The 26,210-nt window shown below is 29.7% G+C and overlaps 1 protein-coding gene across 7 annotated transcripts in view; it reads right to left on the reverse strand.

The window, feature by feature from the left end:
- Nucleotides 1–1,893: 1,893 nt before the first annotated feature.
- The window catches only part of LOC143252692 (uncharacterized), a 34,395-nt gene continuing 10,078 nt past the window's right edge, over nt 1,894–26,210 (reverse strand). For 2 of the 7 annotated variants that reach the window (XM_076505226.1, XM_076505227.1), the window contains exons 3-10: nt 22,903–23,152; nt 19,893–19,931; nt 19,194–19,301; nt 15,848–15,937; nt 15,362–15,442; nt 13,093–13,163; nt 9,638–9,680; nt 1,894–9,240 (exon numbers count right to left, since the gene is read on the reverse strand). In XM_076505226.1, coding sequence (XP_076361341.1) covers nt 9,148–9,240; nt 9,638–9,680; nt 13,093–13,163; nt 15,362–15,442; nt 15,848–15,937; nt 19,194–19,301; nt 19,893–19,931; nt 22,903–23,152 — 775 coding nt within the window. In that variant the 3' untranslated portion in view covers nt 1,894–9,147. Of the gene's footprint in view, nt 9,256–9,637; nt 9,681–10,572; nt 10,589–13,092; nt 13,164–15,361; nt 15,443–15,847; nt 15,938–19,193; nt 19,302–19,892; nt 19,932–22,902; nt 23,153–26,210 lie in introns of all 7 variants that reach the window. The other 5 variants (XM_076505232.1, XM_076505228.1, XM_076505231.1 and 2 more) reach the window with 5 other exon arrangements.

Consider the following 26,210-nt stretch of genomic DNA (forward strand, 5'->3'; position numbering starts at 1 on the left):
GAAAGTAGGAAGGGTGAGAACCATTGCAGTTGACACAATGTGGGTCCATGTTACACTCATAGGTATCGTAACCATGACATGACGTCTTTGAGTGACCGAAACTTTGACACTGGAAACATTGGAGAGGGTTTGGAACGTACGGCTGTACCCTGCAATTTAGATAACCTGCCTTGATGGTGGCAGGTGCATGTGGTGATGTAAATGTCAAGACGAGGATATCTGTCAACAGTGTAACTCCATCTTTGCGAGTGGAGATGCACCTCACTGCAGAAACTCCTTGAGTGGAGAGACCAGCGAGAATCTCTGACTCGGGGATGTTCTTCAAATCCATCTCAACAATAACTCCTCGTGATGAATTCAAAGTAGCATGAGGGGTAACCTCAATAGGTACATCCCCAATTGCCTTTGAATTCAAGAGGAGTTCACTGTGTTGGGATGTGGATGTTTCAACCAATATGTCTCCAGATCGAAGCTTCTCTACTTACTTTGGAGAGCCAGCAAGTCCCTTCAGTCCTTTCTGAATAAAAAAGGGGGATATTTGGCCTAAAGGTTTCTCTGAAAGAGAATGTAGGATGAAAAAATGAGGTACAACTGGTAGTACAGATGTTGAAGATTGCTGATGAGAGTCTTCAAGACGTGGTCATTTACCTATTGACTGTTTTTTCACTATTTTATTTAAATTTTTATTAGGACAATCCATAGAAAAAAAAAGAATTTTGGTACCCAGTGACCCCACCCACCATGGAGCCCTATGAGGGGTTTCATGATCACTATACCCAAACACCATCATCAGACACAATGTCCACAACACATGTTGAGAACTTCCAACACTGGTACTTGGTTGACTCTAACCCAAGCGGACCAACCAATTGACCCAAGGGGGACCACCCAAAAGCTGTCCATCTACAGGAATTCAAGACCAAAGTGGTGTGTTAGGGTTGGATCCCTCAACCACCAGGATCCTCTCCTCCCCTTCATGGGTCACCACACACAGCAAACAGGTGGGTGGATGTTTAGATCTCAGAGGAGGTAACCTGAAAGAACAGAACCTTCCCTGGGAGGACCCCTCACCACATACAGGAATCCATAGTGAGGGATGAAAAAATAGCCAATGTATAAAAACGACATTCATTTGAACACACAATTTAAAACATTTTCTGTTAGTGAATGTAGCAAAAGAAACAAGATTGTTAAAGGGGGAGGGGTGTATGGATCATAAAGTACAAAAACCAGGTGAATCAAAATTGAAAGATATTTTCAAGTTAGAAACTACAAATATAAAAGAAAGTGCACAAAAAAAAAGCTGTAAATAGTGTTTATATTTTCTCAAGCCATAAATCTTTGACTCTGCTAAAATGGATAATACTGTAAAAGTGGACTCAAAAAATGTAACAAGATATTTTCAACAATTGCAATTTCTCTTTTGCAGTTGAAAATTCTTATATGAATTTGAAATTCCACCTAAAGAGGGACACTACATTTGGAAGTGCTCTATTGGTTGAAAATATAGGAACATATTCTAAGATGTGGTTAAAACTATTGTTGGTTTTGTAACACCTTTACAAAGGGGGTCCTAATGACCAAACAACACCATTACCCAGTTCTTATATTTTAATGTCTCAATACATTTGGTAGTACACTGTAAACATACTACAAAGAACCATATAATTTGATATTTCCCATTTGTAAAAGGTTTCAGATTATAGCAGCATGTAATGAAGAAAAAATTAAACCTAAATCACTCTCTAAACTGGTGCTATGACCTTTGATGTAGTTAATTTAAAATGAAAAGTATATTCTTAACAATAAAACTGAATATTGCTTTGTGGAATAGTGAGCAGTGTTTCAAATGTACAATGGTTTGGGAAAGAAATTACTCAAACAAAACACAATGTGGGTTATTAAAAGTTTTATTTTCCATTTGCAGATTACTACTTAATATGATCTACACAGTAAGTATTTGTTTTCTAGAAATAGCAACAAAGAAAAAAGGTAACAATCTGAATTTCAATCAGCATTTTTCTACTAAATCATAAAATATTTATTTCTTCAAATTCCTATACACACCATGTAAAACATCACTGCTAAGAAAAACGTTTTATCCATAAAATCAGACAACTTAAATATCAAGTATTCAAAAGATAGTTTTGTTATGCTAAAAGTAGTATGAAAAAAAATAACTTCATGAAAATATAAAACCTTAAAAAATAATGTGGAGAGCCTTTGCTCCTTCCTAAAAGAATGAAAAACCTTCACTAAAGCATTGAGGGAAAAACTAACAAAAATTGTATAATTTTGTAAATAGAAAGAAACTATATCCCTGCAGTAACAAAAACATGTAGAAAATTAATTAATAAATATATATTACTACACAGACAGCAAAGCACATTTTTCTGAATAGAGAGAAAAATATAAATGCTACTTTTTGGTTTTATATTTTTTACTTTGGAAAAGGTGAAAAGTTTAATTTACTTGAAGAATGTTTAACAATACATACATCATTTTTTACCAAAGTTAAAAATAGTAATTACACAAAGTTGATAAAGTAATGGTATTCAGTTTACACACTGACACATCCATTAATATCCTAAGTGTAATAATTCACAAATGTTTTATCAGTATCAGTAATACTTTCATAACCTACATAAGAGTATCTTGCACAGAGGTAACTTTTCCTGAAGATATGAATTGTTATACCTCTTCAAAAGATAAAGGATTGATACTTCACCTAAAGATAGCAAAATCATAATGTTCAGAATATTAAACATTTTAATTAAAGAAGGAATGTTGTAGTACAATTATTGAATGTCCACAAAAATATATAATTCCTTTAATATAAATATCACTTAACAGAATCTTCTCTTCCAATCACATTTTATTACGTTTTTCAAATTGTGAAGAATTGTAGGTTTGAATGGCAATCATTTCTTAACCTTTCAATTTGTTGATATTTTTCACAACTTTTCTCGTAACTTTTATTAAACTAACAATATGCAGTGCTATTTTGCCATTAGCATTAATTTCCAAGTAAGAATTTTCCAAACTCAGATTACTACTGCAGATTTAGAAGTAAAGCAAAGAACATTCATAAAAATGTACTACTGGCAAATATTAAAACGACGAGATTATGCCAAACAAATTACAGAAAATCTTGTGCATAAAAGGCTAAGAAGTTAAAAATATAAATATTTTCAACAAAACATATATACATACATACAAAATAACCTTTTCTTAGAAATGCTAGATATAAAATTGAAAGGCCTAAATAAAAAAGGATATAAAAAACAAATGTAGATTAACAATAATGTTCTTAGAATAATGTTATTCAACTACAAAAAAAACTAATCACATCCTAAACTTGAAAATTTGAAAACAGAAAAGTAATTTTATTGGTCAGGAAGTTTCAAGTAAAAAAGAACATGTTTTTCTGCTCACCAAAGAAATAAGTTACAGAATAAAAGCATGTGATCACATCACAAACAAAACCAATAAAGGATTCTAGACTAGTATTAATTTATCAAAATTAGCAAATTATGCTTTAATAAAACAAAAACGTGTACATTAGATAATTTGATCAGATACACAATATAGCTACACTGAAGTATCCAAGCAAGGGAATACAAATAATCCAGATTAACACAATAACTAATACATGAATATCATATTTTATATAAAATAAATAGTGCCAATAATTTAACCTAAGTCCTCTTTCTTGAAAGAACTGAATATTTTTTAAATTAATGACCATGTAACTTACATTTACAAATTCTTCAGTTCAAAATTTTGTTTTTCTAAAACGAATCAGTTTTGATGGCACAGACAGATTACACATGCATACAAATATGGTGAAATGCTTAATTTTTGCACATTTCATTAAACATGTTGCATTCAAACATAAATCAAAGCAACATTTATGATTATATAAAAATCTAAGTCATACAAGACTTGGACTGTTGCTGTACATTTTTCTGAAAATAACACTTCACAAATCATTTATTATAACCAATCGCAATTGCTCACACATTTTATGAAACACTAAAAACTCTTACAGGAAAAATATATGAAGCATTTTTAGATAATAATTTTTAAACTTTAAAACCTAAATCCAGAAATGGTTTTTGATTACAATGAGCAACAATAATTAATTTTACCATGTTACAATCTTAAAATTCCAATTACTTAAAAAAAAAATGTGTCATAGGTTTTAAATTGACTGTCACCTACCTATTTTGCATATTACACACCTAATAAGAGTTCATTATGTTTTTTGTTGTTTTTTTTCAACAGACCACTTCACAGCTTAAATATTAAAATAATACCTTCCTCAGATTCTAAAATATAAGGAGTAACTGTTTACCATTCATCAAAAACTAACACATGCACACAAAAAGGAACATTCCCCCTTTCTTCATCTGCTATATTTACAATATTCTCATGAGTTTTCCATATTTTAAACTTGGGCATGTTTTATTGGCATTTAATGTTACTCTTTCCTTTTATGTTACTTTTTTTTAATTAAGATTACCTGTTATTTCATGTTTACTAATGATACTTTTAATAATATTTATGCTTCATTGATACACCTATCCAGGTCTATATTTTTTTTAATATTAGTCCTAACCAAGTTTTACTGTTTTTTTCTAATGCCATGCTTGTGGTTTTGGCAAATTAAAACTTCTAATAATGACAGAACTATTTGTTGCTTTTGCTTATCAATGTTAGTGAATGATTATATATACAGAAGTATAAATCATCCATTCCAAATTAAATATACACACAGGTCTACATTTTCCTATGTTTTGTCCAAGTAATATTTACAAATACCAGTAAATTAGTTACATTACAAGTGTTCAGAAAGCAATGTCTTATCTGCCCTAAGGTTACAAAGTTACAGAAATTACTTCTGCAGTATTCACTTGCTTTAAAACATTCTCACTCGTTTTCTAAACAATCTCCATATAGATTTACAAATCTATTCTTTAAAAATTAAAGGAAAATTAAACCTACTTTCAAATTTACTTATTTGATGAATTTTAAATGTAGAATAATAAAGCTTAAGAGACAACTTCAATGTGTATCTGTGTGATAACTAAAACTGTTTTCAAGTTTAACACTAACAAACAAACAAGGTTTTGCCACATAAAAACCAAAAATTACAAAATAGCTTAGTAAATGTACTTTGGCATCCAAGGGTGCTGGTTTAGAGTAAAGTAACATTTCAATTTATTGATTTCCAATTCAAAACCTTGATCCTAAACTAAAATCCTTACTAAATCAAAGTTAAGAAAAATCAAACAATACCAATGTCATTGACAAGTTAATGTGTGATAACTGCTCAGAATTCTGCATAAGAGAAACCGCAAGTGGAAACTACATTTACTGAACATAATATCTTTTAATGTTTACAACCACTACAGATTAAAAAAACATAGTACATTTATTAAAAAACACTATCTTCAAACAAAGAACCAAAATAAAATCAAAGACGACACGTAATAACAACACAACTCTATGTAAACCAGCAACATGAGAAGCTAAGTTACCTTTAACTAACCTCTTAGACAATCTCTAGTCATGTCTGACCCCTTTGTTATTGTATCTTGGTAGACACAAGTATCTAATAAAGACAAGAAACATATCAAAACATGGTACTTTTATTATTGTGTTAAGCTTGTAAATAGTTTCTTTCATTACATGTCAAGCTGTCTCTAAAGTTAATTAATCTCCAAGTGGTTTTCCTCATCATCAAATTTGAATACAATGTAAAATGTTGCTTTACCTGCAATACTATAACTTTTCACTAAAGAGACTAATATTAATTTTGACTTCAAGGCTTCAATATCAGTGCATTTGTCAAAAAATAAGTTAACAACAATAATACAGGAAAAATTATAACGTGCGCATTACATGTACATATATAAATGTAAATATATATTCTGAATATATGATGCTTTTCTGTTTAGTATGAAACATTTCCATTCAATACTAATGTTCATTACCATAATGACCCTCAAACAGAACTACTTTAAACAAAGGATATCTATTGAGCCACATCTTGAAATTTCTTCTCCATCTAAACATATGATAATAAATGCTGGTATAACAAAAATATTTATTCTAGCAGTTCTACTTGTTATGCATACAAGGATAATGCTGGTAGACTAAAATAAATCCAGCATTTAAAGTTAGTCATATATATATATATGTGTGTGTGTGAATTAGCACAGCATTATGGTAATTAGGACACACACACATATGTATATGCGTAGTAGTGTATCACAAATGAAGAGGAAAGTATTAACATCACACCCCATAGATTGAAAATGTTTGTTTGCTTTTGAATGAATATATTAGTGATGTAACAGAAAATAGCTTAATTCAGAAATGATTTAAGTTTAAAATTAAATCAATGCTTTTATTTTTGTGATAAATTTTATGCTCCAAGTTAAGTGATTCAACATGTCTTTCAAGTAGGCTTATAACACAAACACTCACTACACTTAGAAGGTTTCAAGGCACCACCACCTCACTCACAGCCCCCTTGCATCTCCATGACTAAAATCATAATGGACAGACAGTAATTGAATTATTCTACCTGGGTAGATGTAATCTTTTGTTACAACTCTTACTATTTTAAAAAATCAAGCATGATGTGGCATGACATGCAAAACCTTTTATACAGGTTTAATTTACATGAATGGTTAAGTTGAAATAAATCGACAATGCCTGCCAAATTTATATATAAGTTGTACATCAACTCCATTTTTGTTTATATACATATGTAACCTAATTTCCATAAAGCTATGCTAATTCATGCACTTCAGTGCAGCTGATGAAAGTTATGACAAATCTAAATACTTAATTAATATACACTTCATAAAATGACACCATAGTTGTTAAAATCAAAACATTACGTGGATAAACAATATTCATACTTGTGACATATATATATAAAAACGTTTCTTTTATACTCAAATGTGTGGTTAAAAACAGATGGGTTATAAGTGAGTTACGATCCAGGACAACTGCACACGCTCCCAGGACAAAATAGAACAACATTCACCTGTAAACTGTTAACATTCATAAGATTATAACTATTGTCATACACACATGCATTAGGTGCTAGAAGGAGGCTCAGGAGAAATAAGACTTGGTAATATATTATCTGGAGAAAGGTTAGGAGAATGTTTCCAGTAAAACCAAGAATGAAAAGGTGATGATAAAAATGTTTTGTGAAAGACATTCAAAAGGAGCATACTAAATAAACAAGGTATGTGTAAGTGAAAAAATATTTTTTTTCATAATAAATTTGATGCAATGTCAATAAGACAGCCCCACTTTGGAAACTCAAATATTTTTCACTGAACCATTTTATATATATAGTTTTATAACTAAAAGTTAAAATATTCTGTGTAAAGCACGACTGTTATATTTGATCTTCTGCTGAACAGGCAAAAAGAAAATCATTTTCTGCAGTGAAGTTCCACATGATTGTATTTTTAGGTTAACTTAAGCCTAAGAGTAAAGAAACCCAGTGTATCAACACTTCTCAAATACCCAATGTGTCATTTTTCTATCAAGTCAACATAAATAAAGCCAATGTAAATTGTGTTGTCAATTGCTATTGATATGGTGTAATATATATAAAAAAAGGCTGTTTACAAAATATATAATTATGTGCAAGTTAAAACAGCTTAATAGAGGGGAGATGTAATGTGTTGCATTAATATAAGCCATAAATTTACACAGTATCACAGTGTGACAAATAAGCTCACAATAACATAACAGGAATAAATAACAACACTGCTTATCTGGTTAAGCTTTAGACTTTCAGAGTATGTAACATGTAGAGGTTAAAAAAAAATCATGTTTCTTGAGTTTACCCTACAATTTGTTCTTAACTGGATGGTAGCAACTGATACAACTTTAGCTTCAAATGAATGTTATACATGTAGCAAGTATTGTTTATGTATACAAAATTTACATATAAATCCTTGATCCCTTTATTACACCATTCTCAAATGACACTGAACTAATAAGATCCTTGTTCTAAAGTTATTACTACAAACCAAATGTCACTGGGTAACTTTTTTTTGAGTAACAATATTTAAAAAATATACAGATATTTTAGAAAAGGAAATAACTGATGATAGTCAAAAGAACAGGTTTTATGTATTGACACTTAAACTACTACATTGTTATTTGATTTACTGATTTTCATATACCAATCACAGAATACTTAAAAAGCATGCTGTTGATAATTTACCCAAATATAAATATTAATGTACTACTTCTGATGGTATTAAGTAAACTTTAAAAAAATTATGATGCATCAGAAGTGAACTTGAGGATTTTTTTGGCTGACTAACATGTTAAATAGACATGTATTATGGAGAAATATAACTGATTTGACAATCAGATCTAAGTGTTGTTTACTATTCCATATATTTTTATAAACTGATAGTGCTACAGATGTTATTGTAAATATTCTGCTTTCTACAATTATACTTTCTAACTCCTGTCTCACTTAATCAGTCGTTTACCAGGGAATATTGTTATTCCACCTGAAACCTCACAAAGCTTCTTATAGTTCCCCTACAACACAAAAAAAATATTTTATGTGACATTGAGAAGAAGTGAAGTTCAAATACACCTAACAGTTAAAGAAGTCATAGCCCTGAGCACATGTACTTGAACACACTAATTACCAATGAATTTAGCCTCTACTTATAACCTTCATTATCATAACTGAGAGAAAAAACAGAAACAGACTCAAAATTTAGTAACTTTGTTGTTTTCAAATGAGCAGATAAGGAAAAAACTTGGAATTAGACATTTAGTCATTGCTCAGAATTTTACTGTATATTTCAAGATTGACTGCAGCAAAGGAAACAAGATAAAATTATAACAGCCATATATTTAAACAGCCTTGAAATCTCCACTTAATTTACAAAACAGTAATACTCATATACACTTAAACAGCTCTAAAGCCATTTTTTCATCAGTTCATTCTGGTGATCCTTCAGATGATTTCTTAGTCCAGTCCTTATGCTTTTCAACTGTACAATCAAGATTTCATACCACACATTATAATGTTAAAATATATTATTACATAAAGCATGACAACAATAGAGAATAAAACTGAAACTAACACTGAGAGCTCATTAACATACTATTCACTGGTTGATGTCTTCTGACTCTTGCAGTCTTCCATTTCTCATCTTTTTTCTTCTGAATATCCTGTCAATGGAAAATCTAATAAGAAAATATTTGAACTTTTATTCAACATACAGAGAACTGTTTCACCATTATCAGGAGTTGAAAATTAAGACAAGAGAAGAAAACGTGCACATAATCATAAAACATTACCACTATTAGTCTAAACAAATAAAAAAAGGTTATGAGCAGTTTCATAAGTATATGGCTATTTACCTTGTTGATTTTTGTTACATAAAAATTAAAATATATTGTAAAGACATGTTGGAACTGGAAATGATGACAAAAGCACATCTTACAGAGTTCATTATCTACAATGTTTTTAATATACAAATTAGACACTATCTTCTTATACATGATACAATAGGTAGATTATAAAGTAAGCTTAGTGAAAAACAATCACATATTAAATGATTATTACCACAGGCTTCCTTTGTACTTGAGAAGAAATCTTCATTTTAATACTAACAAAAAAAAAGAAAGAAAATAATGCAGATGAATGAATACAGCAGCATTTATTATACTTAAGAATAGAATTACGATCAACAGAAAGTATAACAGTAGTTTACATTAGTTATACCACATTTCATTTCAGATTAACTTTAAAGTATCAAAACGTATCCCATTTCTGTAAAGAAATAAGATTTCCCTGCATATTTAAATGGAATATTTAAAAATGTACAAAATACTGGGATACTGTAAGGTTCAATTTAGGACTGTGAGTCTGTTTGAGTCATTAATGAATTTAAAACATTTTTAAGTAACTAATTTTTTTTTAATTCATGAGTTATATTTTTATTATTTTTAACTTTCCAAATGAAATTGGTAAAAACAACATATTGAGTATTTTTTTTTAGTTTATTTGAGTGCAGTATGAGTTATTACCATGATCTGACTTCTTTTTTGTAATTAAAAAGCCAGAGGGCATAAAGGGGCACAAGTTCCTCAATTTTGAGTTCATTTGTATATTTGAAAAAATATAAAAATACTGACACTAACAGATTTATTTATTTGATTTTACAAACAATTATAAAATATAATTTCATACTCTGAGAAATTTCTTAGTCCAAGTTGATCATGTGAAATTAAAAAAAAAAAAAAAAATCTGTGTAAGGTAACAAAGCTTCACTAGCACCAAATGACAGTTAATATAGTTTTATTGTCTCCTATTTTTATTTTTTTCATTAATTGCAAGATCTCCTCTCATTTTATACAGTTCAATGTAGTTTTTGTCAGAAGGTACTATTAGGAAATTCTATTACATTACTACCTTCATTAGACCTTTTAACATCATAATGCTTAACTTGTATAGATTCTATTTTATACAAATAACGAACGATAATTACAAATTCCTACCTTCATAATCCGGAAACTGGTAGCATAAATTTCATATACAAAAACATCAAATTATAGTAAATATATAACACAAGTAGAAACTATGAATAATTAGATAAAATGATGTTTCTGATAAGAGATATATTCACTACTATATATCTTTGGAAATGACAAATTTACATAAAAGGTTATAAATATATTGACATTTACAGGTAATTAACAATTAACTTAAATTCAAGAATATAAAAAAAATATCTGTGTGTGTCTATAAGGAAATTAATTTTGAACTTAACACTTCTGGGCTGGAGGGGTGTCACTGATTTACCTAAATTTTTCCTTTCACACAATAAAAACACTTAATCAAATTCAGTAAACCTTTGCAAAAATTTGCTGAATAGTACCAAGTTTCTACTTTAAAAATGTATATGATTTAGTACTTTTTAGGTTGTGAAATTTCCAAATTTTTGTTGCAAAATGTTTTGACAAAAACACCAGGAATACTCCCTTTCAGTTTAGTTTCATTTTCTTAAGAAAGTTCTATTTTACATATCCAGTCACTTTCAACTTGGTTGACATTCACTAACATTTATTTTCATATCTTATTTTGTCGTTTAATTGTTCCCACTGCTGGCTGTGAATCACAAACAGACCAAGATTTTTTGGTGAAGTAGGTTCTCATTTTTAAAATTGTATTATCATTACCTTTGTCAAGCTAGCTCCTGTGATATTTACTAACATCATCCTTGACCAAGATCAATTTATATCTAAGAATTATAGTGTGTTTTCAATAAATAGAAAACTCTTCCTTGTTCATTGTTTGAGTAGGATAACCTTAACAATAATATTTAATATATGAAGAAACGTTATAAAAATATTTTGCCATCATTTACTGTGTGTTAAACCTAGTTAACCCAACGTCTTATCACATAAGAACATTCTGTAAATTTCAGATATAATTTAAACAAAAATATTTTCAGGAAAGAAAACACTGTCTTAATATGTATCAAAACCCAATTTTCAACATCATAAGTTATCTAACTTGCCACTGAACCACTGGGAAGGAGGGGATTTTGGAGTTAAAAAAATTAATTTTGAAAAAAAAAAATTTTTTTAATTTGTTATGCAGGTGTTCTCTCAACATTTGAAAGATGTTAACTGTCTAAAAAGGATTAAACTGGCAACACTTCAATTTGTAACTTTAAGTACAATTGTTGGAAAAAATAATTATTTCAAGAATGTTTTTAAAGATCACTAGAAATTTTAAAAATTTGGTATCTTCTAAGTAACTTTGTACTTTTTTATTCAAGAACCTGATTTTAATATGATTAATTGCTTGTTCAACTAATTCTGTAAACCTCCTAAAATTTAAATGTTTATTTACTTGTTTGTACCATAACAAAATAAGGGTGATTCTTCTTTAATTAATCTTGTTCCCTAAAAAACATGAGTTCAAAAGAGGCAGTCATCACATATAAATTTGTAATTTAACTAACCGTCCACTCTAAGCTCTAGATATGTACTGATATCTGAACTAAACTTTTAATATAATAGGTAGCTGACACAACTAATTGAGAATATTTTAACTGGTGAAAGATTTTCCAAAAGTTCAACAGAGCTTGAAGATTGAATTTTTCTTTTCTTTTAAATGTAAAATTAAAAAAAATACAATAAATTTAATTTAGATACTAGAGCTAAAGCATGGGCTCTACTCTCTCCAACAATGTAGTCTCATTTCAGTTTGTTTATTATGCACAGTCTAGGTAGAATTGTGCTAGCTCTAATTCTGAACAATCTACAACAAGGAGGCTATTAGTGAGCATCAACCATTTTTATGTTTGATTATTTATATTAATGAATATCAGTGATTATAATATATTTATATTAAAATATTATTAGAAAGCGTGTGTAAAGACTAAAAGAATAAATTTCTTAAGCAGCACGTTTTCATTTTTATTCTTCCTGATGCAACTCTTAAATGTCTTTTTCAAAGGATTTTGTTTGTAATCTCACTCACACATATCAGCATTTGTGAAGTACAACAATGATTAGTAGTAGTTTCTTAACATTTGCACCTTACTCAGATCTCTGACACACAAAATTAATTTGGCATTGCTGAAGCATAATGCAGTACTTTGGTGACAGTCACTACAATCACTTAACATGGGTATTTCCAAATATCTACATTGCCCTTAGAATAATATAATATAATCCTAGTTACTGTTACAGCAAAAGAGAGAAAGAGAAACTTTTCAAAGCTAAAACTAATTAAAAACTTATATTCTACCACGTCTTTGAAAAGACTGGTATGAAAATGAATTTGCAATGAAACAGAATGACATACAATTAATAAACAATTTTTGCTGCTCCTAAAGTCAGAAAAAAATCTCCTTCATGTAGCCTACACAAATAGCCTATTTTGTACTGTTCTTTTACTCTTTAAAGAGCATATTTCTTTCCTTCCATGAGAAATCAGGGCTGGAAAAGTTTGCTTGCATTGCTCACAAATATTAATAAATTGACATTGTGTAAGAAATAACTTACCTTACTAAGGTGGTAGAAGAAGAGTCATCGTAAGATCGTTCTGAATTCTGACCACTTATCCATGACCTTACCTGGAAAGCAAATTCATAATTTCTCTAAAGTCAAATTAAGTACAAGAGTTTGAGTGCAAAATATTTTGCTCTACAAACCAAAATCCTGAATAGTTTTCAGTAATATGTTTCAAGGAAAGATTTTTTTGTTTTTTAAATTAAGATTGAACAGAAGAAAGTGTCGATTTGTCACTAAAATAAGACATATTTTGGATGAACGTTTGTAGTTAATATTCTGTACCAGCAAAAACTTTACACTCTATATTAGTGGGACTACAATTAGTTTTATGTATCATAAACAATGAAGTAGCCCACACTTTTTTAAAACAAACTGTAAGCTGTTTATTTAATAAAATACTTACAATTCCAATATTAACACATTTTATACATTGGCACAATATGATTGTTGCTGTGTTACACAAGCTTCAAACCATGTGAAAGTCAGTTTCCAAGATAGTTCAGCACACACCAAATTATTCATTCACACAATTACAAGTTTTATGGTGAAGAGAGCAATCATCCCTATGTTACTGTGACAAATGGAATACAAGTTAAGACTTAAACTACTAAAATGGTTAAAGTGAGATGCAGAAGAGAAAAGAATATATCAATCCATGTGTAAATGTATGTAAATTTATAAAACTATAAACATCAATAGTTTTTCAAGGTAGCTTGATTTTCACTCTCCATGTATTTGTAAACTGATCTTAGAACTGTTCAGTGATGAATGATGATTCTAATGAAAGCAACAAACATAGATTCATGTGACAACTACATTTAGTTGTATATTTTCTGCTAATAGTTCAACTTCCCAGAATGTTTTAGTTGTTATCAATAAATCACAGTTTACAGGTCAACTCAACAAGTTGTTTGTATTCAGCATGATGGAACACATGTTAAAATTAGTACTTATAATTGTTAGAAAACTAAAGTGTTAACTGAAAAAAAGCTGTATTTTATTTCTGCAAATAACACACAAAATGCAAAAACCATTAACTCAATTTTAACATAAAACTCATCTCTTTTCTTCCTTTAGACATCAGTCCATATAATGCATGGAAAACTGTTCAATGATAAGCTACTGTGTATTAGTAGCACTATCTGTAACAACATGCAAATTCATTGGTATAGCCCTACAACTCAAAAATAATTAACTTATTCTAAATCAAACATAAGGAAATTAAATTATGTATTAACTGAAAGTACATCAGCTTAGTCTATTGGACTGACCTTGTATTAGAGAAGGAATGCTACAGATAATTTGAAATTTACTATGTATATCTATATAAAAGGTAACAAGTTTTTAGTAAAATGTACAAATCTGTTTTACACAAAAACAAGATCTGTTACAAATGTATTTCTATTCAAGATATGTCTGAACTGATGTCAGTCTGATTCTGTCTCTACAGGTCAAAGTGTAATGTGATACCCATGTGAAAAATAAATACTTGTGTCTATTGTACAGTTTGTATGTTGAATTTGAATAATTTCAAGGACTTCCAAAATTAATATATATTTTTTTTTAGTATCCTAGTATACTGTTTCACGTATTTATTCTCTTCTATCATAAGCTGTTATCATATCAGCAGTATAGGGCAAAAATTAATAATTTGTAACTCTAACATCAAATACATAATACCATGCTGTAAAGTTTGCAGCATGCACATAGGGTTAAGAAAGTCTTTTACGTTTAATCATTTTTCTACAAATAAAACTACATAATTTTTTTTTATTTCCATTTACAAAGAGACCAAAGTTATTGATAAGTCTAATAGTTTTTAATCATAAAATACAGAGGAAGTAGCAGTAATAGTTCTGAACCTATGAAAAATATCCTGGCCACAGATAGTTTGTTTTTACAGTTCATTCCCTTGGACAAATGTGTCAACTTTTACAAAATGTGAATTTAAAAAGATAGTGTATTATTACTGGATTAGTTTTAATGAAATTTAAGTAAATATAACACAAAGCATTATTTACTATCCTGTACAAATTAAGTGATTTTACTGGAAGCAACAATTTAGTACTTTTCTTACAAATCCAGTGTTCATTGTATCATAGGATATTTATTTACTGTAAAACACCAAGCATGACAAAAATCAGAAGTTTTTGCTAATGTATATTTAGAAATGCTAGGAAAAAAACTACACCAGAACAAGTTATGTCAAATTACTTTAAGAAAAACTGGAAAATGTTTAATATAAAAACATAAAACCTACTCTCTCTGTCTGTGTTGCTGCATTGCATGTGTTACCTTCAAGAAAAGTTTCAGATTTGTCTGTAACTGCAGTGCACTCAGTCTGGGGAAAATAAAATGATACATATGAAACATATTTGCAAGAGAGACAATTATTATTACCTTATGAAAATCTGTGTTTAGACTCAAACAGCACAATTTAACTACATCCATAATTAATTCAACTATATTCTTTGTTCGTTTTTAACTTTTAAGTGTTACAACAACAGTGGAACAAGAAACTCTACCAAAGTACTTTTATGTACAGAATTTAATTTCTTTTATAATTTGATATAAATCTGACAAAGATAAATAGGTATAAAATTGAACTCAAAAATCTAAGTTATTAGATACTCTCTTGAATCTGATTTTGTTTATCAGATAGATGAAGTTTATATTTCACAGTGACTAAAATGTAAAGAAACATACATTTAAATTTGCTTAAAAAAATCACTAATGTAACATATACCATTTGTTGCTGCAGCAAACGAATTACACAATCCTTTTCTTCAAGTTGTTCTTGAAGTAGAATCACCTGTCTCCGTAGGTCAGAATTTTCCTAGAGAAAAATAATGTTCAAGTAGCCATGCAAATCAAAAATGTTTTACCAATCCTTTTAGCTAGTTAATATTCTTCACACAGTTACTTACACTGATAACACTAAACTTTCTTTACTATTACGCTATGCAGGTTACTTTACCATAACATATTTTTGCTTCCCTATTTGAGTAAAGTTATTATTTGTTTTTGAATTTTGCGCAAAGCTATACGAGGGCTATCTGCACTAGTTGTCCCTAATTCAGCAGTGTAAGACTAGAGGGAAGGCAGCTAGTCATCACCACCCACCACCAACTCTTGAGCTACTCTTTTACCAACAAATAGTGGAATTAACTGTTACATTATAATGCCCCCATGGCTGAAAGGGGGAGCATGTTTGGTGCGATGGGGGTTCAAACCCATGAACCTCAGATTACAAGTCAAATACCTCAACCTACCAGGCCATGCCAGGCCTTTGAGTAAAGTTAAATTCACCTGTTATAATTAATGTGAGAATAAAACTTGTGCATTGTAAACCTACTAGATAAAATAATGCCAGATCTTATTGTGGTTGCTGTTAACAACCAAAACACATCCATTACAAAATACTTACAGATATAGACACGATAAATTAACTGTCCATCCCTGAGCAAAAAGAAAAAAATACATTGAATCCAAAGAACACAGTTGTTAAGTTAGCTTATTAAAATGGATAATAACAGAAAAATAAAATGTTTACAGAAACCTTAAATTTAAAAATATGCTTCTCAACATGTTATGGCAGTCAGCAATAAATAAAGAGCTTTAGAAGATCAGTGCTCCAGTAATATCCTTGTATTTAATGGCTAAGGAATCACAAACCTTACACACTATTCCTCTGAATGCATTTGATGATTGCACTAAATGCACAAAATCGGTTGTTTGTTAATTTTTTGCATAAAGCAACTTGAGGGCTATCTACAGTAGACATCCCTAATTTTGAAGTGACAGAATCAACATCACTAATTCTTGGGCTACTTTTTTCCTTATGAACAGTGGAATGGACCATCACATTATAATGCTCCCACAGCTAAAAGAATAAGGATGGTCATCAAGGCATTTCAATATCACTGCCAACAAATTCTGAGCCAAGCACTCTATCCACAAAATTTAGCTCAAAGCACTTAAGTTACTATTAAGTTTCATATAGCTACTCCAACAAATATTTGTACGAAAATATTACTTATGACCTAATAACATTGTTCGTGATTGAAGGAAACATCAGATTAAAAACAGGTTATTTTTCTATACTCTAAAGACAGTTGGGCATGGGTTTTAAAACTATTTTAACTAAAGTTTTAATACACATCAGTCATCTTTAGAATACATTTTTTTACTTCATGTGGGCTTCTCATTATCATGAGGGAGGTTATTCTTCTAAATAATTGAGACAACTTTGAAAGAAAAGGAAAATATTGAGTTACTCTAATTGTATATAGTTCTAGGCTTTGCTTCAAGAGTAATCATATCTTCAATATTTGTGAATTATTGTAACAACAGTTATTGTATTATTATTTTAAAAGTTATCTTTTTAAAAAGATAACTGTTTGAAACACTTTTAAGTTTTAACTAAGAAAACCCATCATGCTTCATATTTCTTTGATGCTAGCCTACATTTAGACCTAACACATTAAACACTTCTTCCCAACAATCACAGCTGTAACTTATGCACAACTATCTTATAGCAAGCCAAAACTCAATCTTACTGATTTTTATATCACTTATATGAGAATCTCTGAATAATGGCTCATTGGACTTGTGCACTTAAGCATCAGTAGGTTTTCTGTTATCAATTTACATGTTTAAAATTATTTTATGTTCTGTTTTTGTCTTCTTACCATGCTAGTTACCATGTTTTAACAGCCTATTCTTGAGTAAGAAAAAAAAAAGTTAAATGTGTTTTGACACTTTTAAAAATTGATTTATTACACTATTTTAATTGAGTATATGACATTCCATCAATTGAAAATAAGTATAAGATATGAATAATACAGTTAGAATGTGCTTTTCACCAAGAAGATATCTTAAATCTTTTCTTGTTTTTAGAGCAATATCTATCACCAGAAGGTGCTAGGTAGAGAAGTAAACATAGGCTAGAAAGCATGGACAAGTTATTATATGCTTTTGGAGTACAAAACATGCATATTTATGAATGTAAGCAAAAATAAACATCATGAGTTTAGAACAAAATGTACGAGGCTTTACTAGTTAATGAGTTCCATAACAGAGAAATTGTGGTGATAAATAAAATATGCATTAGACCTTCACAGAAGAACACTTATCAGACATTGTATGTTGTTACAAAGAAGTGAAGTATTTAATAAAATCTAATGGACATTTGGGAATAGTTCATTAGTGTTAAGAGGGAGTATTTACAACTAAATGATTTCTTCTGAAATGCCATTTCTCAATAACTCTATGAAATTGTCAATTACATCATCCTTGTAATCCTTGACTTTGCCTTGATGTCTAACACATGTTGATAACAACTCACCAGTATTATTGCTACTACAAAATTCATTTGGTAGTTTAGTACTAATAGTTCAAACTTCCAAGTCATATTGCTTATTTCAATTTTATTAAGTGCCACATCACTGCTAAAACACTTGTCCAATATTACATGCACTGTTAACAACATTTTCTTCTTGCAGTGTAGTGCTATCCTGATGATTAGCAAAAATGTTTGTTGTTGCTATTACTTAGCAAGAAGTTAAGTCACACAGTTATTTTAAAACTTAACTGAAATTTATACTCCTTGGGTAGTTTGACTAATTGCAAAAGCATCTACTCAACTGCAAATCTGTAAGACTTATCAGCCACATTATAATCAAAAACAACTTTGACTTCCCCTTTATTAAGGCTGCTATTTTTCACACCATACTGGGCACCACGTTTTAAATGCCTAATGTATCAAAGTGAATAAAACTTGTGTATTCAGAGTTTGAAACATCTATTACAAGTCAATCTCTCTGTTTCACATGAACCCTTTTGAGCTATTGGCATGTTGTTCAATAATAGTTCTGGGGGTTTCTATATTACTTGTAGATGCCTTTTATCCATTTATAAAATTCTTTTTTTACCTTTTTATATAAAAGTAAAAAAAATAAATGCATTCCTGACCCACATTGTGAAAAAAACATTGAAACAAATACTTATTGTTACCAATAATCTCAAATTATTTCAGGATAATGTAATCACCTAAAAGCACTAACTTACAGTTAAAAACCAACTGTACTTACCAATTTTAATGCAGACTGAGACTGGGGGGATTCTACATCAATATTTTCTTTTCCCATCAAGTATCCTGATGGAAGGTCACTGTTTACCAGATTTTGATAGAATACATTCTGTAATAAAATACAACTTTTGGTGATGAAAGAAAAAAATAAGCCTCTACTTAATATTGCATACTAAAAGAAGGTTAAATAGAAACATTGATGTAAATCATATCTTTATGACCTAAGATATAATGTATGTTAAAACAGATTATGCATAATGTCATAACTGTAACTGCAAAATTATCACTGTAAAATGTGATAAAACAACAACTGTGTTAAGTAGGCCTATTACATCTTTATTTTGACGTCTTTATCATAAAATTGGGATGTTTTGTGCATCCCAACTCTTCTCAGAACACTGGAATAAACAATGAAACACCAGGATAGTCCCATAAAAAAAACAGGACACCTGATCACACTATCTGTACTCAACAAGTATTTCATAAGTTTTCATAAATGAGCACAAGTTACTGAATGGTTACATAATCACTTGTCTCCCACATAATTATTACAAAAACAAATTCCATATACATGCATACATAAATAAAAATTTGACTTAAAGCTTTTTAAGTACAAATGATGTTAAATGAGATTCAGTAATAATTGTTGTCTGATCATCTCAAAATTTTCAGCATATCTGAGGACGAGTTGAAAGCTTACCTCTGCTGTAGATGTTTCGAATGGATTTAGTGTTTCTGCCTGCAAAGTAAAGAGGATATGAATAAGCTAACAGGAAAATGATGTGCTAAAAAAAATTACATTGAAATAAACCAAAAACAATTTCATGATCTGTCCTAAAATTATCTTAAAATAAAAACAAGACTAATGATTTTCTCTCTAATAGACCAATTATAATTAATTACAAATAAAATAATGAAAGGTAAGTCCATCAACAAGCTGTCATTTAAAATACTCAATAATATTCACTTATTGTCAGAACTTATCACAGATATATTTAACCCCAAGTATGAAAAACAACAACAATAAAAGATAAAAAAACCAAGAAGAGACTGCTTAAATATTTTGTCTTTTCATCACTCTTACCATAGAGGACTAAACATTATTGCAGTCAGTACACATTTTTATTTTCTCAAAACTATGCATTGCTCTTGCAAATCACACAAGACTTCTACAAAAACTTCAGATTTCCTGAAATTCTCATATTAGTTAGGTCTATAGCTTTTTTTTTATGTAACTCACCTGCATGAAAAATGTACTGAGTGATAGTACAATGAAAAACAATAACAATAATAAAACATTAGTGAATGTGTAAATTAAGTAGTCTCAGAACACATTAACAGTGAGTAAAAAGGAAGAAAACTAGAGTTTCTGCTGAGCACATCTTTTGTGCACTCTTATGAATTCTCCAGGTGTACAAAGATATAATATTCACAGATTCTTGTTAAAACTCATTCATAAATTCCACAAAGAATTTACAACTTCTATGATAAAAGGAGAGGGCAAGGCAAAGAAGCTCATGTTATGAAGACAATGAAATACACAATAATAAATAAATATAACTGAGCTTGCAAAATGTAAAAATATGAAAAATAAATAACATATCATGTTTGAAATGTCCCATATGGCTCATCAATTATTTTTAAATAATAACATTTTACAGCAAACTTGAAACGTTTTAAAACAGCTCTAAATATTAAAATGAAGCATTACATAGTACAAATATAAATTAAAGTAAACAAGTATCTGCAACATAGAAAGTATAAATTACATTATTTAGTGCTTTCAGTACTGTAAATCTATTATATCAAAACTTTGGCAGACAAGCAAGCTTTATGTCATCAAACTGTTAGCCTTGAAAACAGTAAATAATGAAACAGCTTGTTAACTATTTTGAAGAAATAATGATGAAAAACCAGCTGTGCATCCTTTCTTTTATCTAATAAATGTAATTTTAAAGCTCTGGGTTAGAAAATTTGATCTTCACACATGAAACATCTGAAAAGTTCCAAAATGCTGCTTTGTTCCAAGCTAGACAAAAAGTATGTTTACAATGAATTTTTTAAAATTCTTTGGCATTTGTAAAATATTTAAGGACATTTTGGTGACATTAAAGAAGTGGTGGCACATGGTTAATTCTTAAAGTACAAAATATACCATTGAAAAATGCTAACACTCACTAATTTATTTTCAAAAAGGTAATGTACAATACAGTGCACATGGTTTCTATGATCATGCTATTATATATTGTTATCTAACAGCTTAGTGAATTAATAAGAATATTGATCAATGTTATTGAATTTACATAAAATGTATTTCATTTTTATGGAGGGTAAAAACAAAATATGTTAATCCTACTTGAGCATATTTTGAGGATTAAAGTTGACTATGAATAATTCAAACACAACAATACATTCAGTATTAAAATTTCAAAATCTATAATAATAAAAGAATGTTTCTATGTATGTGTGTGAACACTATAACTCCAAAAGGAAAGAATTTAAAAAACTGAAAAATTTGCATACATACCAAGTGGATCTTAAAGAGTATCCATATGCTTACATGTACATCATTTTGTGATGTCAGCGAGCAAAAACAAAATAGAATTGAAAAACATTATTGCAATACCTCTAAGAACAACGAACCCATAAACCTGTAATTTTTCACACATACTAAGTGGACCATGAGTGTGTGCACCTGGGTATTATTACTTATGTACATCTTTTTAATGAGGCAAGCTGACAAAAAAAAAAACTCATAAAAAAGAAGCAGTTCTGTATATTAAAATTGAAATCACAGATATGCTGGTGTATACGAGTGCATGCACATCTGTGTAACTTCTATAACTCTAAGAGGAAAGAACCCAGAAAGCTAAAATTTTGCACTCATACTAAGTGAACCTTGAGGTTTCCACCTGGGTATTATTACTTATGTACATATGTGCATGCATGCCTTCTTTTCTAAATTACAAATACAAATGATACACAGCCAGACGCGCATATACAAACCTGTGTCTCTGCCATGGCTCCAAGAGGAAAGTACCTAGAAACGTGAAATTTTGCACCCATACCAAGTGTACCCTTAAGGGCATGCACCTGAGTATTATTTATCTTATTCATGTGCATATTTTTAATGAGGCAAGCAAGCAATAAATCATATAGAAAAGAAATGATTCCTTGTCTAACAGCTTATATAAAAAAGCCAGTGTGTTTTGGTAGCAATGTCATCCAACAATGGCTTTTATTTCATGTTGTTTAGCAGAAAAATAATATGTTACACTTTTATGCCAAAATAGGTTCAGAACACCCATGCTATCAACCTAATAACCTGAGCAAAGATGGGTACTTCCACTAGTATTTCATAAATGTCAAGTTAAAATAGTTTACAAATACTCAGTATAAACAACTTTAATTAAAAAGGACAACCTGCACTATGAGCTACAATTAGGTCTGATGAAAGTACATGGAAGGGGTTAAAATACCTAATCACCATTTCACACTTTTCAACTTCAAATTTGTATTTAATGTACCCCCCCTCCAAATGACAGTTATAGAAATAAAATGCCTTTTAAATAATCAGAATGGCCTTTATTTGAATCAAGCTTAATCAGTTTAAAATATAATAATGGTGTCTAATTTAATTACTAAAAGTGTTTTAATTACCTATAGATATTGCTAGTTAAATTATCTAAAGTAACCTAACTAGAGCTCACCTCATGAAGCACACTCTTTAAATGCAACAACTGAGTCTTGATACTGTTCATATCCTGACAGATAAGTTTGTATGTTGGCACATCAAGTTTAACACTCCCATCATCACTCTCACTCAGGGGATAATGGAAAGACGTTGGGGTTGGTTGGCTCATGGATCGTAGCTTACATTCAAGTTGTTGCTCATATGATAATGTATTATTAAAAGTAGTATTTGCATTTCTGTGCTGCCCTTTTCTTCTGTGAATGCTTCTAACATAAATTATATCCAAGTTAAAGACATTACAATTGAAAAAAAAAAGTAAAAACAAGAATAGGATGAAAAAATTCCAATAAAACTTTTTTTTTACAAACCATTTCCTTTGCAAAAATTAAGTTCATACAAACACATTCCACACTGTACCTTAAATCAAGAACTTGGGTGACTGTCCAGATAAAATAGTAAGCCTTACTTTTTTATAAAACAAATATTGTATAAAAATATAAACATTAGTTTGAAATACATTTTATACAAACATGATCCTTTTGTTGGAGATGGATAGGGAGCAATTACAGTAACATGGAAGTCCTACATTCTATAATGCAATTCTCTGAAAGTCTTGCCACGTGCTCAAAGTTCCTACATATACATTGAAATGAACATCAGATTATGCATAGATTGCATGTATAAAATGTAAAGGATGTATAGGTTACATATGGCCAACAATAAAACAGGAAGAGATCTGCAACAGATAGGTCAAATGAGAGAGGTATTAAATCTATCAAATATTACCGTTCCCGATAAATCAAATGACAGAGGTATTAAATCTATCAAATATTACCGTTCCCGATAAATCAAATGACAGAGGTATTAAATCTATCAAATATTACCATTCCCAATCTTCTCTTGCTTGAGTTTTGTTAACAACCCATCACTTACCACAGTAAACTCAACAGACATAATTTTAAAAATAACATGGAGTAGAAAAAAAACTTAGGACTATTATTGGATTATTATGTAAAAGTCAGTAGGTTTCACAGTTTACCAGAAGTATGAAATAGAACATTAATCACAAGCCTGAATGACAGATAGGTATAAGTGGGTCTATAAATAGAATAGCTTTACACCTTTTCCTGTTATCTAATAAAAAATATAACAAATTAACAACATTTTTGAAGGGGACCACTTTTCTTTTATGTCTACCCCCTCTAGATTCAACAAATTTTGAAAGAATGTTTTTAGTGGAAACATAGCAGAGAACTAAGAACATAGGTATATTTTATAAATCAGAAACTGCATGACATGCTTTCAATTCCAGCCTTTCTATACTTAAGGTAGTTGACCAGAAATTAGTCATTTTAAATGTGTTTAAATAAAAATTATGTTTAATTTCAAAATTGGCTTGTTCAGATACATTGGTAACTATGTTTAAGTATGGAAATTAATAATAGATTTTAATGACATTTACATGATTTTACACTCTTTAAACTGTTACTCATTTTTTTCCTATAATTGGTAATTGTAGTTGCAGTACACTGTAGTAAAAGCAGGATATTTTACAAAACAAATGTCACACTTTTCTTCTACACAAAGCATGTAAGAGACTTATCTTGGCCTAAAAAACTTCTAAAATGAAAATATTCCAAACTTTGAGACAAATGTTTGTTTAAAAAAAGTCACAAGAACATTTTTTATGGAATATCAGAATGGTTATTTGACTTCAACATCCTCTCTGGTTACACTCATGATGTTCTTCAGAAAACTGTTTCTGAAGAACAGATCCTAAGCTACCTTGATATTTTATACCATAATGATAAACATCCATACACAAATCTTTCATGGACTGAGAAATGCAAGTAGTATTCTGAAGGGTTAAAAGATATGATGAATAACACAAAAATAGCACTCAAGAACAAACATTGTTGAGAATAAGCTTAATCCGTTTTTGACATATGAACATATGAAAAACATTTTGTACCTCTTATACCTGACACGAGTTTTAGTAATAAATTTTGAACTGATCATAGATATATATAAAAATAATAATAACCAGAACGCTTCAGTGTAGACTGTCATAAAAAAAAAGAAAAATTCTACAAGTAATACTTATAAATTTAAGTACTAAACAAAACTTCTGGGAAGTAAATTACTCTTCAAATTAAAATGTCCTACTTTAAATAACACAGATGAAAAATTATAAATATAAAGACAAGAAAAAGAAGTGAAGGTAGCCAAATTAATGATCATGGCAGCCCTTAATGGTTGGCAAACAAGAGTAATAATCAAATCTTCATAATTTTGGGATCCAAGAATACAGATTGAAAAACAAGATTTTTCCCCCAAATATATAATTCCAAGACAATAAAAACAACACATATTTGTGCATAAGGAAATTGTATATTTTAACATGTCACATACTACAGGCATGCATAAAGATGTGTTACAACTAATAGATCATGTGCATACAAGTCCATTTAGTCTCCATATGTAATAAGGTTAAATGAGTAAATATTTGTAAATGTACTTTTAAAATAATATATTCAATTTTTTATATTTTTTTTCAAGTATCCCAATTTATGAGGTCATTCCATGTCAAATGATCCAGATTTTGGAAAATTTTCCAGGTGGCCCCCTTAGAATGCCTTGAAAAGATTCACATGTGCTCATCTACCCATATAATGAAAAACTGCTAAAGATTAAATCAATATCTCTAATAGTTTCTGATTTACAGCCCCATAAAATTTAATTAATTTTTTGTTATTTTTGGCAAATTCATTTTTGGGCAACTTTGGCTGCTTAAAGTTGCAAGAATAATGGTGGTAGAAGGCTGAATTAATCTCACAGAATTCAAAAATGGTCTCAAACCAAGTTTATCTCTCTTATGATTTGCACAGTGAGGCTGTAAAATCACCTGAAAACCCAAAATCATAAAAAAATATTGGTTTATTTAATAAGCCATAGCTCTAAGACATAATATGATACAAAACTGAATTTTGTTTTCAAATTTCTGATAACATATCAGTTGATAAATCAGCAATTGTTGGAATTAAGTCTATTGGATCTCCTGTAAATAAGTGTAGCTGAATGCAACTTTTTGATTTAGTTAAAAATAGCCCTACTTCAGGCCACAGTTTGACCATGTCACCAGTTATTCAGCCTTTTCAGATTTTTACCATATATTCTTACATCTCTGAATATGATCTACAAAAAAAAATCAGGATGGTGTTCATCCTACTTTTTGAGTTATAATTTTTTAAAGTATCCTCTGACCATACGTTGTTTACTTGAAAAAAGAACTTCAATTCAGGCGTGTTACTGTGTGCAAATATA

This window comes from Tachypleus tridentatus, chromosome 6 (genome assembly GCF_004210375.1).
Source record: "Tachypleus tridentatus isolate NWPU-2018 chromosome 6, ASM421037v1, whole genome shotgun sequence".
In the NCBI taxonomy this organism is placed as follows: Eukaryota; Metazoa; Arthropoda; class Merostomata; order Xiphosura; family Limulidae; genus Tachypleus; species Tachypleus tridentatus.